The sequence below is a fragment of the Cynocephalus volans genome, chromosome 2, assembly GCF_027409185.1.
Source record: "Cynocephalus volans isolate mCynVol1 chromosome 2, mCynVol1.pri, whole genome shotgun sequence".
In the NCBI taxonomy this organism is placed as follows: domain Eukaryota; kingdom Metazoa; phylum Chordata; class Mammalia; order Dermoptera; family Cynocephalidae; genus Cynocephalus; species Cynocephalus volans.
This window is the reverse complement of record NC_084461.1, coordinates 129,385,399-129,399,710: the sequence shown is the minus strand read 5'-3', so window position 1 is coordinate 129,399,710 and position 14,312 is coordinate 129,385,399. Positions and strand designations below refer to the sequence as shown.

Sequence of the window (14,312 nt, the reverse complement as noted above, 5' to 3'; positions counted from 1 at the left end):
GTACTAGCTGGGAGTTACTGTGCATTGCTGGGACAAGGCATTGCCCCAATTTACTGTTTTGTAGGTACGACCACAGAGGTTAAAAAAAAAAAGAAAAAGAAAAAAAGGAAAGGGAAAGTAAATAAATGGAAACAAAGAAACCCAGCACCACTGACAGTTTTCTCAATAGCTATACTCATCAGTACTCATTTATTGAGTTCTAGGTCTTGAGCAATTTAAAAATGTCATACCCTTCCTTTTCTGAGAAAAAAAATGGTGAAAGCATACAACTGGATAAAGAAAATGTGGTATACATACACAATGGAATACTACTCAGTGTCACTATCCTCTCAGTGATGGAGATGCAAGGATTACTCAAAGCCCAGGTATTTGAAAGCAATGAGAGGCCCAGAGGGACTACACCAAGCTAACTCCCATAAGAAAGGAGAAAGTCAGTGCAGCCTAAGCAAATAAGAGCAGCTCCTAGTCTGAAAAAGAATGTGTTAAACCTCGCCGAGGGAAGTCAGTTAAATTCCCAATGCCCCATAATATGGGAGGACGCATCTCTTATCCTGAAAAGGCTTAGGGAGATATCTTACCATTCCGTGGAATGGCCTGTATAAAGTATCACGTCGGGGTCACCAAAATGCGGCAAATGTCAAAGCAGAGACGGTAATGAACTACTTGGAGACAATGGCATTTGCAACCGAGGGACTAGGAGCAACCGTTCACCAAGCTAGTGAAGGCCTAGAGCCAAAGTCCAATGGATATTTATTATGAAAGCCATGAGAAAAGTAAGCGGACACGGATAAAGGAGGGGGAGCCCCAGGGGAAAAACCTCCTGAAATTTTATTTGAATAGACTATACTGCATACTCCCTTGAGTTCAAGGATGCAGTAGTTTCCAACAGCTGCTGTTATCATCCTGAGAAATGCTGTGTGCAGCATGTCCGCATGGGTACTGACGCCATGTATCTCTTCTGGCTGTGGCCAGAGGTCATGGCCATCCTCTTAGCAGAACATATCACAAGATGTTAACCCTCTGCAACTCAGCCATAAAAATGAATGAAATTCTGCCATTTGCAACAACATACATGAGTCTGGGGAAAATTATGTTAAGTGAAATAAGCTAGACAAAGAAACAGAAATACTGCATGTTCTCACTCATAACTAGCTGCTAGGAAAGAAGTGGGGGAGGGAAGGAGGGAAGAAGGAAGGAATGAAGGAAAGAAAGAAAGACCACAACAATAAGTTGAACTTTCAGAAGGAGAGAACAAACCTAAGGATGCTAGAAATAGGAGGAGGGAGGGGAAAAGGGTTTGGGGAAGTGATAGGTCGGGCAAAGGGCATAAAGAAATATCATGATTTGTAAGAATGAATACACTAATAAATAAAATTTTTAAATAAAATTTGGAAAAAAAAGTGGTGAAAGCATATTAGTACCAGAATCCAGAGGTCTGACTCCCAGCCCAGCACACTCTCCACTATATCATATTAAAAGCATTTCTGATTTAGCCACACAGGGTAGTACCCACTGCCCATTATAAAATTTCAAGACTGGTTCTAGAATAATTTTTTTCTAGAATAATCTGAGAATTTTTTCTTTTCTCAATGTTAAAATGTCACTTTCTTTAAAAATCTCTTAAATGTTTTCCACAAAGAGATTATTTTTCTTTTATTTCTCTTGTCTTGGCAAGTCCTTTAGGAATTTTCTCTGAAAAGATTAACTCATCATTTGGTTTCCTTCATCACCATCACTTGTTGAAATTCTTACTGATATATATAAAGCAGCCCTCATTTGGAGATCTAAAATTACCTCTAAAAACTCACAATAGACTAAAATTAGAATATCCATAATTAGATTTATTAAATAGGACTTCTAACATTTTTCATTTATCCAGCTGTTTGATCTCAGCCAGCTGTTGTAGGGCTGAGGTGGGGGTGAGAGTTGGGTAAAAGAAGAGGAAGCTCATCTTTGCAAAGGGGGAGGGAGAAGCAGCATTGATTCTCAGTTTAAAAGTGTTTCTCTAGGTGTGATCTCTCAACCTACAGCATCAACATCCCATGGGAACTTGTTAGAAATGCAAATTATTGGGCCCTACTCCAGACCTACTGGATCAAGTTATCCAGGTGATTCTGACACATGCTTAAGTATAAAAGAGTTGGTTCAGATGTCATATTTACTGAATTACAGACCACAGTCAAGATTTTAGAAACAGCTGGTTGAAAATAATTGCCTTGACTGGCTCTAGCGATCCCCTGGGAACATATCCCTCTTATGTGTATGTTCTTCTCATTTATCATTTATGGGTATATTTTTAATACTCCACAGGGCTGACAATTTGGCATTAGACTTGCTAATGAGCAGCAACCATGTGCTCCTGCTGCCTGTCATTCAGTGCAGTCACAAGTATTGTATGCAGCAGAGAAGATCTTAGCCGTCAACCTTCCACATTCTGCTCTCAGGAAATAAGGGAGGGTCCAGAGGTGTCATTTGATACTGATGTCAGAGTGTTCATTTCCTATGCAAAAGAGCCAAGGCGGAAAGACAAACCTAAATAAGAAGCTAACTTCTGTAAGGAGCTGGATGCAAAAGGTGATGCTGGCAGCTGCCTTTGCAGACTCTTAACTACAATACAGCACCATGAACGTGTCCTTTGCTCACCTCCACTTTGCCGGAGGGTACCTGCCCTCTGACTCCAAGGACTGGAGGACCATCGTCCCCGCTCTGTTGGTGGCTGTCTGTCTGGTGGGCTTCGTGGGGAACCTGTGTGTGATTGGCATCCTCCTTCATAGTGCCTGGAAAGGAAAGCCATCCATGATCCACTCCTTGATTCTGAATCTCAGCCTGGCTGATCTCTCTCTCCTGCTGTTTTCTGCACCTGTCCGAGCTACAGCATACTCCAAAGGTGTTTGGGATCTAGGTTCATTTGTCTGCAAGTCTTCTGACTGGTTCACCCACACGTGCATGGCAGCCAAGAGTCTGACAATCGTAGCGGTGGCCAAAGTATGCTTCATGTATGCAAGTGACCCAGCCAAGCAAGTAAGTATCCACAACTGCACCATCTGGGCAGTGCTGGTGGCCATCTGGACTGCAGCCAGCTTGTTACCCCTGCCTGAATGGTTCTTTAGCAAAACCAGCCATCACGCAGGTGTGGAAATGTGCCTCATAGATGTACCAGCTGCAGCCAAAGAGTTTGTGTCAGTGTTTGGTAAGCTCTACCCTCTCCTGGTATTTTGCCTTCCGTTGCTCTTTGCCAGCTTTTACTTCTGGAGAGCTTATGGCCAATGTAAAAAACGAGGAACTAAGACTCAAAATCTTAGAAACCAGATGCGCTCAAAGCAACTCACGGTGATGTTGCTGAGCATCGCCATCACCTCTGCTTTTCTGTGGCTCCCTGAGTGGATAGCTTGGTTGTGGGTATGGCATCTGAAGGCTGGAAGCCCAACCCCACCACAAGGTTTCATAGCCCTGTCACAAGTCCTGATGTTTTCCATCTCTTTAGCAAATCCTCTCATTTTTCTAGTGATGTCAGAGGAGTTTAAGGAAGGCTTGAAAGGCTTATGGAAATGGATGATAACCAAAAAAACTCCGACTGCCTCAGAGTCTCAGGAAACACCAGCTGGTAACTCAGAGGTCCTTCCTGACAAGGTCTCATCTCCAGAGTCCCCAATATCCATACCAGAGAAAGAGAAACCTGGTTCTTCATCCTCCAGCAAAGAGAAAACTGAGAAGGCAGAGATTCCCGTTCTCCCTGATGTAGAGCAGTTTTGGCATGAAAGGGACACAGTCCCTTCTGTAGAAGACAATGACCCTATCCCCTGGGAACATGAAGATCAAGAGACAGGGGGTTGTGACAAATAGATTTAAATTTCAAAGCAAAACAAATTGTGACTATTGTATTTACTTGTACTGCTGCTTATCAATATTGCTGACATTACCATATATAGTAAAATTGTTACCATTAGGAATTACAAAAATGCTTCATAATCTGCATTTTCAAGATGTGCCATCTGGTAAGTGGAATATCATGTTAGCAGTAATAATTATGTTTCAGATTTATAACCTGCTTGTCCAAAGAATTCATTTGCATAAAGTGATTAGAGAGCCCAGATATTCTGCCACTTGTTCACAATGGCTTTCTTGCTGGGCACCCCTTAGAACCAGCCCTGTACTGTACTGGCTGGGGTAGTTTGTCAAAAGTTGAGCCCCTTTACCTTGTTTCTTCCTGAATCTGCTGGCCCTTACTTCACCTACCAAATTTCATTTCATATAACGAAAGCTCAAAATCTACTTCCACTTGAGATTCTTCTTTAACACATTAGCAAGTTTACTTAAGAGTTATCTTCATCTGCTTAATAAATGTTAATTTAGTTGATGAAAATCCATAACTTTCATGACCAAAGTTTACAGAATAAGGATTTTCACCTTATTCTAATTCTAATTTCAAACCATGGCTATTTTTGGCTGTTTAAATATATTTAAACTTTGCCTTATACTAAAGCCTGATTAAATGATCTTTTTAAACCTCCCTGAATGAGTCTTCAAGTTTCTAAGTCTCAGAATGTTAGCAGCCTAGCATGACATTCTATACTGATATAGGAAAAAAGAACTTAAAAACTGTCTTCCAGCCTCTTCCAAAATGAAAAAAGTTGTTCTTCTACAAGCAAAAATTTGTTCCTCCCAAAATCTTTCTCTAAGATAAACTATAAGCTATGTTTAACAATATAGGCATTAATTACTGATTAAAGGCAAGCCTCAAATATAGAAGGGGGATAGAGATGGTGATCTTGTTAAATGGTATTAAACTTACCCATAACATTAAACTTGAACCCAGCTCAACTTTTAAAATATCACAGCGTTTCTAAGTTATAAAAATAATGAGGATAACACAAGAAAAAGAGATTAATATGCAAAAGAGAAAATTCAGACACAAGACAGAATTTGGCTAAGAATAGAAAATAAAAAGTACAAGGGCAATGCAAAAAGAAAAGCAATTAAATTTTGTGTTCCCAGACATATGGTAAAATTTGAGTAATAGACAATTACTATTAATTTTATAACAAGGCAAATCTTACCTAATAAAACATAATGATTATGATACATTTCTTCCCCTTTTACATGTAATAAGAACATTTATCCATGATTCTTGATTTTTTTTTTTTTTAAAGATGACCGGTAAGGGGATCTTAACCCTTGACTTGGTGTTGTCAGCACAACTCTCTCCCAAGTGAGCCACAGGCCGGCCCTGATTCTTGACTTTTTTAGAGTGAAACTCTGGGATATTCATGGAGGGGTTCCTCTCAGGGGGAAAAAATGACTTTAGGGCAAGCAGTGGAGAATATGAAATATAAAGAATATGCCGTGGAAAGACTATTGTTTTTTGTTTTATGTTAAGTCTGTGGGTTTTGGGATTTTTCTTTTTTAGTCTCAGTTTGCTTTTTAACACAGAAGGTAGGACTGTTTTCGTTTTACTTGGTTCGTTACAAATTTTATTTGAAGCTCACATGTTCAAATAAAGCACAGTTTAACCTAAGAATCTAAAATATTGTTTTGTGATCCAATAGTTATACAAAGGATTACCATTAAAATTGTCTGTGATGATCTGTTTGAATTAAAGGTTTTTATGCTCATTATATATAGTAAATGTAGGATATAAGCTTCTGGTGTTTGACACTTGTAATGAAATAAAAACAACTGTTTTACTTCAGATAGTTTTTGAAGGCTTAAAGCTGTCTTTGTCTTGAATTATCATTTCAAAATCATCATCAATGGGGCTATATGAGGAGGTCTGACCTCAACACTGGCACAGGTCTTAGAGTAAACGGATTGTCAAAGTTTGCTGATAAGCACCAAATCAAGAGGCTGATACTGGAACAAAGTGTAATTACAACGAGTCTTCCATTGTGAAATGTATACACAAAGTTCTGACTTGATCTCTTTAAACATCTGCATAGAAAAGTTTGATTTGCACCTTATATGATCAAACCCAAATACTTTAAGACAGAAGTAGGAAATTATAATAGATATCACCAAACCATTTTCTTCATACTTCTCTACCATGAGAAACAGAATGTAGTGAGTGGGCAAACAATACTACATGGAATTCAAAATAACAAAAATAAGGCATTCTAGAAATTTCACCTCTGCATGAGTCATATTTCTACATTTGTATTCCTTTTCACAAGCACTTCAATTTCACTTCTCCTAAAACTGAAACATCACTCAATACATTTATAAAAATGAACTTCATAAGAAAGGAAAAAAAAAATCGTTTACCAATGTTACAGGTTAAAACCTTAATCTGATCAGCAATGACAAGTTTCTATATACAGAGTTCACATAATGTCTAAGGCACATAACAGATTTAAGCTAAGTACTGAGTAATATGGAAGTGAATGGGTGTCTATGACTGTCTACACATAACATACCAACACAGATCTAGTTGTATTCCCTCTTTCTAGATCTTGTTGTAATCATAGTAAGTGTGATATAATAAGGAAAATAAATTATCCTATTAACATATATTTTCTTAAACATTCTATTTCTGTGGCACTCTGAAAGTGGCAGCCTAAGAAGGGATGCAATAGATTTTTTAAACTTGGGAGGTAAAGCTAGAAGAGCAATCGGGAATCAAAGGTAAGTTTCATGGTGTGATGTGTATGACATTGTTGAAAGTATGCCAGAAAGGCACAAACCATCAATACGTTAACACAAAAGACAAAAAACCAAAACAAAAATTCAGCATCTTCTTGCTACGAAGCTATAAGGTACTCTACAAATTCCTTCCCTTTTATACAGCAAACACTGTATTTTTATATCCAAGCTTTTAAAAACTATGTATTCAAGATTTAAAGGCAACTTCCTTTGTGCCAAGTTACATTTGCTGCTGCTTTTAAAAACAGGTTGAAGTTTTTATAAATTATGTAACAATAATCATATACAATCCACATATATAAAAAGGGTTGGTTTATTGTAGTTCAAATACATAAACTGAACATTCAAACATCTTAAAAGTAAACTTTAGAAACAAAAGTTTAACATTCAAATAGGAGTATAGTTTACAGGGAACACCCAGAAGGGTAATTTGTTGTCTAATCCAGAATATTGATAAAGATCACTTAATGGTGAATAAAATATGTTTAACCAGCAGTTCTATTCTGGCCAACATGTTAGTTATGACTGTGGTTCCATACCCAAGAAGAAATTACTAAATAAATCTTCTCTTCGGCTAACCAAGACTTGGCCTGTAATTCAGAGGGGATAATCAAAGCACGTAAGTGAACAAATGAAACTAAACTGTTCTTTAGAGAAAAGGTAAAAGTGTGTCCATTATAATAATCTTAGCATCTGGAAGATAATTCAGTTTTCAGTGTTTACTCTTTTACCCGCTTTAAAACAAAATCTAAACAAAACAAACCCCAACTTAGGTTTTCTGGAAGTCTGTGGTATTTGAATCTTCCAAATTCAAACCACAAATGCTCTTATGTCTTGCATGTATAACACTGCTAGAAAAAAATGTCACCAAGTCACTGACTTCCATACCTCATAAAGGATGATTTTTAGCCTCAAGATTTTAGATTGACTAGAGACAGCCTATATTTGAGTATGTTTGTCAGTCATGCCACACAAAGAAAAGCATAAATATTCTCAAAGTGTTCTGTTCAGAAATTGTTCACGAATGCTTCTCCTTCTGTTTGTCAGATGGTTTTGCAATAGGTTGACTAATGCACATAAATATATGTAAAAATCTGGAAATTGGCTCATGCAAGCGTTTTGAATTAATAGATACCCCTGTGGAAGAATATTTAGAATTATTTTGTTGATCGTCTCGTGGGCTCTGATGCTGTGGGAGGTGGGGGTGGACCCCGGCGATCCAGGTCATCGACATATGCCACAATCAGTTTACGCCTCTCCTCTGGCACACAGTCCAGTACTAGATACCGCTTGTCGTTCTGCAAAATTTTTTCTACATCTTTCAGGTGCTGATCAGATTCTTGGATTAGCTTTTTGGATCTGAAATAAGAAAAAGAAGTCCAAGAATTACTGACTGCTGTTCACAGGGCTTTCAGAAATGAGCTGGAAATGTCCATCTAGTTCCTAATTGTGTTGCCATTTTTTTTTTTTTTTAAGAAAAATTTCACTGCAGTGGTCACCTTTGTAAGTCACCTCAGCAAAGACTCCAAGGAGTGAAAGGGCCTCAGAAGCTGAATTACCCTCCCACCCCTACTGGTGGTCCCTCCAGATCAGGGCTGAGGGTGGGTGGGTAAATCTTGCCAGTGCTGTACCTGTTCTGTGGATGAACAGAGGACTTCAGTCTGCGGGGCTGCCAATCCCAGCATCTTTCACAAGCTTTCACTTTCACATCTTTCACTAAATTAACTATAAAAATGTAGAAAGAAGTCTTACTTCACATCTAATTTAAAAGCCCAAGCTGATGCAAAACATTAAGGATCCTGACCAAAAAGTCCAAATGACAAAATACCTAAAAACCACACCCTCAGCTCTACCTATCCTCCCGTGCACATACCCTTCATTAAGTTGTTTCAATTTTTTCTTTTAAAGGAAGAAAAGCTGGAGTATAAAACAAAAATGGTTTCCTGCATACTGATTGATAAGCAATGCAAAACCTAATGATAAATTGTTGGGGCTGGGGAACTATTGGGCATGCTACAGAGAAATCTTGTTTTAAGGATGATTTTATAATTAAAAATTTTTATTTAAGTGTATCCAGCAAATTGCTTTCCTCTGAGAAAAAATGTTTTTGCTGAGCTTAAGTAGACAATTTCAAGCTTTAGAATGGTTTAACCACTCTGAACAGTCTTCAGAGGAGGCAAAGATAATGGATAGTAAAAGATTATTTTAAAAGTCTCTTCATGAAATACAATTCTTATATAGTTGAGGGTACTCCTAAAAAAGCAGTGAAGGAAAAATAAAGATAAGTTTTAAAAACTGGATGGGTGGGTAACACAAAATAAGAACTGACATCTGGGCCCTTTCTTTTTTAAAAAAAAAAAAAAAAAAAAAAGTATGGTAGATATGAGTTGCACTTGGCCTTGGATAAAAGTTGGTGTCTTCTTATTCCTAAAAATTACTAATGTCAACATGTGTGTGAATGCAAAGTATGCCTTGGGCATTAGCGTAAAGACTAGTAAGGACAATGACTCCCATTATGAAACATTTTGTTGCACACACCTATATGTTATAAATTTGGTCTCTTTCAAAAGTGTCCTGAAGTCAGCTTTGGCTGTGATGTATTTGTCTCTGATGTATTCTTCAAACTCTCTTTGTTTTTTCTGCAAAGGGGGGAAAAAAAAGTAAGATTTAAAAAAACAAAAAGAACAACAACAAAAAAACAACCCGCTAATATTTATTAAACCAGTAATTTTTAAGTCACAAAATAAAATTAAAAAGAGAAAGGCAGTAGAAAGTACATTTTTGTTTATAAAAAATTCATTAAATGTATAATTTGCAATGCACATTTTTAAGGCAAAAATAAAGCAAGAATGAGGAACCGTTATAATTTATTACTAGTGGCTAAAACCTGAGGGCTTGCTATGTGCTAACACTGCTGAGCATTTTACAAGGATCATGTCCTTCAATCTTCATAACAACTTCAAGATAGACACTCTTAAAAATAATAAAATTAAGGGTGAAGTGTTCATTTCCTGTAGACTGTATTTATATCTTCAAGCACAAAGACACTAATGTATAATTTATGGATAACACTCAGAACTTAAATAACTTATGCTGAGCATTTAGCTTTCTAGTAAGGGAGCAGAAATGAGGTATAAACTCTTTGGTCTAAAAAAAAAATATTACCAAGTCTCAACAGTCAGAAAAGTTAGAAACTGAGACTGGGTCTCACATCTATTAGTCTATCATTTTTTCCCAGCCATGTATATTTTGTGTTCCATACATCTAAAACCTAACTTACTAGAGTTCAATGGGAAAGAATATTAGATCTACAGATTTTTAGACTTTAGACCTAGAGAAACCAACCAGGAAAGGAGAATGATAGGAAGAGGGAACAAATAAAAGACCAAGTAATAAAAAGGACTGCAGTAGGCAACACTTTTCTTGACATCACTCACTGTTCTAGAACTTAGTTGAGCTTGTTTCCTACACAGGAGTTAGAGTACACAAGACTAGGGCTCAGCTTTTATAAATCTCAGGCATCTGAAAGATTCCTCAACTGCAAAGTTTCTGGAGCACACAAGAATTAGTTATGTTAGAAGCCGGCCTGTGGCTCACTCGGGAGAGTGTAGTGCTGGTAACACCAAGGCCATGGGTTCAGATCCTACATAGGGATGGCCGGTTAGCTCACTGGGTGAGCATGGTGCTGACAACACCAAGTCAAGGGTTAAGATCCCCTTACCGGTCATCTTTTAAAAGAAAAGAAAAAAAAAAGAACTAGTTATGTTAGTTATTATGGTGTTTTGCTGGCATGGCTTAAGACTCAGGTACTTTAATAACTTGGTACCAATTGCCAGTCTAAATATGTCTATCTAGTGGGACCTAATGATAAAATTAAAACTGTAGTTTTATTAAATCTCTAAGATCCCAAAACACAAACTTAATCCCAAGGATTAAAATTTTAAACTTTCTAATGTGCTCTCTTGTTAAAATATCATGCAAGAAACAAAATATGAACTTTAAAATTTTAGATTCATTTCTCATACACTTAAAAGTAATTCACTTAAAACCATCAACTTCATTTTAGTTAAGATACTAGTGTTACTGATTAAGCACCGAATTAATATTTATAAATTTATATAAATCTCAGACACAAGCCCTCTTACCCTGTCACTGGAGGAGAACTTAATGCACCGAGGATCTTCCTTAATAATTTTTTTTACTTCTTTCCATGTAGATGTTAAGGTAATCTTTGAAAAGACAAGTAATAAAACTCATAAATACAACTCACTTTTGTTTAGGGGGTCAAACTGCAGCACATATGGTACATAATATTACACACTGACCTGCGATCTCTTGTAATGCCCAAGCGTAACTGGACTAGTTAGGGACAGGGAAGCAGCGTTAATGCAATTTCTTTTTGTTGGCTTGCCACAAGAGTTATTTTCATGGCCATACTTTCAAGGTGGCCTAAGACAATCACCTGCAAACCCTGTATTTACATGGGCAAACATCATAACTTCTGAAGAAACCATCACCAAAAAGAGAGCAGATAAACAGGAACAAAACCTGGATAACAAAGTGTACAAACTGCCAAACAGGGGCCACAGTACCAAATTGAAAATGGAGCAAAAGAAGGGATCACTGATCACACACAACTAAGGACATTTTGAATCACCATAGGTGCAGTTTATGAATTAGAAAATTGCAAAAAGTAGTTATTCCTAAAATAGTAAGAATGCCATAACATTAAAAAAAAAAAAAAAAAATCAGAGAAGAAAGTACTATAAAACCTATGAATTCCAGTAATGGATTCTACAGACCTTGACACTAAAAATCAAATCAATGTTTTGCTTTTTTGGAATTATTAAAGAAAATTCATCCAGGTTACAATAGGAAAAATAAAAGATTCTTACCGCAGAAGTTTCATCCAGAAGTTGCCTAAAGTGCTCCCTCTTCTTTTTTGTAAGTGCTTCAATGTGTTCATTAAAAAGCTTCTCTTTTTCTTCTCTTTCTAATAAAGATCCAGATTCCCAGCGGTGGTCTTTTCGGAGTGTCCTCCGAGTATCGGACCATGACACATCTGAAGAACGTACCTAAAAACAGAACTATATATGTCACCAAAAAGATTTATCTCTTCATACTTCAACAATAAGAGGCTCAGCTATTTGGTTTAGAAATGATAAATAATTTTTATTTTTTTAAAAAAATGACTGGTAAGGGGATCTTAACCCTTGACTTGGTGCTGTTAGCACCACACCTCTCCCAAGTGAGCTAACCGGCCATCCCTATTTAGGGATCCAAACCCGTGGCCTTGGTGTTATCAGCACCACACTCTCCCAAGTGAGCTGTGGGTCGACCCTATAATTTTTATTTTTAAAAGGTGGAATCATTCAGAAACTAAGTAATAACATCTTTTGAGAAATATATCATTTTGACAAGACTATTATAAATGAATCTTGGATTAAAAGGCCATTTAAAAAGAACTTTCAGCAAGTTAATTAGTAGTTCAGAACACTAGAATACCACTAAGTTAATCAACAATCAAGCAAGTGCATTCCCATTGATCTAGAAAAGCTTCTGGTGATTCCACCTAAGTCACCGAAAACCTCCTATATTTTAAGCCAGAAATCCTACCCTCCCAGCATTCACCTAAGCTATTAATATGGGTTTAGAGATGGAGAAGATGAAGAGAGATGAAAAGAAGATTTCTCTCATCAACCATAATCTCTAAGAACTTTTAACAGTACTTAGGTACTCTAACACCTTACCAACTTTTAGTAGAAGAAATGGATAGGAATAAAAGAGGAAATATATTTATTCCTTCTTGTAGTACTAAGCACCTAAAAAAAAAATGGCAACACAACAAATCTTGAGCTCAAATTTGGACTTATCAACTACATACTGGAAGTGACACTTCCAAGCATAAGCAAGAATTAACATAGTGAAAAAGACAAGATAACAGATGCAAGAATGGTTCAACATACACAAATCAATAAATGTGGTTTACCACATTAACAGTAAAAAATAAAAACCATATGATCATATCAATAAATACAGAAAATGCATCTGACAAAATTCAATATCCTTTCATGATAAAACTCTTCAAGGATTAGGTATAGAGGAAATGTACTTCAACACAACGAAGGTCATGTATGACAAACTTGTAGCTAACATCACACCCAACGGTAAAAAGTTAAAAGCTATTCCTCCAAGATTAGGGACAAGACAAAGATGCCCAGTCATCACATCTTTTCAACATAGTACTGGAAGTACTAGCCAGAGCAATTAGGCAAGAGGAAGAAGTAAAAGGCATCCTAATAGGAAAGGAAGAACTAAAATTATTTGTCTGCTGACGACATGATCTTACAGGCATACCTTGGAGATATTGCAAATCAGTTTCAGACCACTGCAGTAAAATGAAGCACACAAATTTTTTGGTTTCACAGTGCATATAAAAGTCCTGTTTACACTATACTGTAGTCTATATTAAGTGTGCAATAGTACTATGTTTAAAAAACAATGTACATGCCTTAATTAGAAATACTTTATTGCTAAAAAATACTAGTGATCATTCAAGCCTCCTGCAAGTCATAATCTTTTTGCTGGTAGAGGATGTTGCCTTGGTGTTAATGGCTGCCAACTAATCAGGGTGGTACTTGCTGAAGGTTGGGGTAGCTGTGGCAATTTCTTAAAGCCAAGAATAAGTTTGCCACTTTGATTGATTCTTCCTTTCACAAAACATTTCTATGTAGTATGTGATGCTGTTTGATAGCACTTTTACCCACAGTAGAATTTCTTTCAAAATTGGAGTCAGTCTTCTCAAGCCCTGCCACTTCTTTATCACTATCTTTATCTAAGTTTATGTAATATTCTGAATCCTTTGTTGTCATTTCAACAACGTTCACAGCATCTTCACCAGGAGTAGATTCCATCTCAAGAAGCCATTTTCTTTGCTCCCCCATAAGAAGCAATTCCTCATCCATTAAAATTTTATCATGAGATTGCAGCAATTCAGTCACACCTTCAGGCTCCATTTCTAATTCTAGTTCTCTTGCTATTTCTGCCACATCTCCAGTTACTTCCTCCACTCAAGTCCTGAACCCTGCAAAATCTCTATGAGGGTTGGAATCAACTTCCTTCAAACTCCTATTAATGCTGATATTTTGACCTCCTGTGAATCACAAATGTTCTTTGTAGCATCTAGAATGGTGAATATTTTCCAAATTTTCAATTTACTTTGTCCAGCTCCATCAGAGGAATCACTATCTATGGCAGCTACAGCCTTACAAAATGTGTTTCTTTATAAAATAATAAGACTTGAAAGTCAAAATTACTCCTTGATCCACTGGCTGTAGAATGAATGTTGTGTTAGTATACATGAAAAAATATTTCCTTGTCCATCTGCATCAGAGCTTTTGGGTGACTAGGTGCCCTGTCAACAAGCAATAATATTTTGAAAGGAACAGTTTATTCTGTGCAGTAGGTCTTAACAGTGGGCTTAAAATACTCAGTAAACCATGCTGTAAATAGATGTGCTATCATCCAGGCTCTGTTGTTCCATATATAAAGAACAAGCAGAGTAGATTTAGCATAATTCTTAAGGTTCCTAGATTTTCAGAATGGCAAATGATCACTGGCTTCGATTTAAAGTCACCAGCTACATTAGCCCCTAATAAGAGAGTCAGCCCGTCCTT

General features: G+C 36.9%; 2 protein-coding genes across 8 annotated transcripts in view; one reads left to right on the top strand and one right to left on the bottom strand.

Moving 5' to 3' along the window:
- Positions 1 to 2,565: 2,565 nt before the first annotated feature.
- Positions 2,566 to 3,843, top strand: GPR151 (G protein-coupled receptor 151). The gene is given in 1 exon segment (XM_063087664.1): positions 2,566 to 3,843. A coding segment is annotated over 1 exon segment (1,278 nt).
- A 3,105-nt stretch (positions 3,844 to 6,948) lies between these two features.
- Positions 6,949 to 14,312, bottom strand: part of TCERG1 (transcription elongation regulator 1) — a 54,680-nt gene continuing 47,316 nt past the window's right edge. For 6 of the 7 annotated variants that reach the window (XM_063085856.1, XM_063085862.1, XM_063085857.1 and 3 more), the window contains 4 exons: positions 11,532 to 11,711; positions 10,782 to 10,865; positions 9,175 to 9,275; positions 6,949 to 7,995 (listed from right to left, as the gene is read on the bottom strand). In XM_063085856.1, the coding sequence (XP_062941926.1) occupies positions 7,794 to 7,995; positions 9,175 to 9,275; positions 10,782 to 10,865; positions 11,532 to 11,711 (567 nt within the window). In that variant the 3' untranslated portion in view covers positions 6,949 to 7,793. Of the gene's footprint in view, positions 7,996 to 8,267; positions 8,362 to 9,174; positions 9,276 to 10,781; positions 10,866 to 11,531; positions 11,712 to 14,312 lie in introns of all 7 variants that reach the window. The other variant, XR_010022618.1, reaches the window with a different exon arrangement.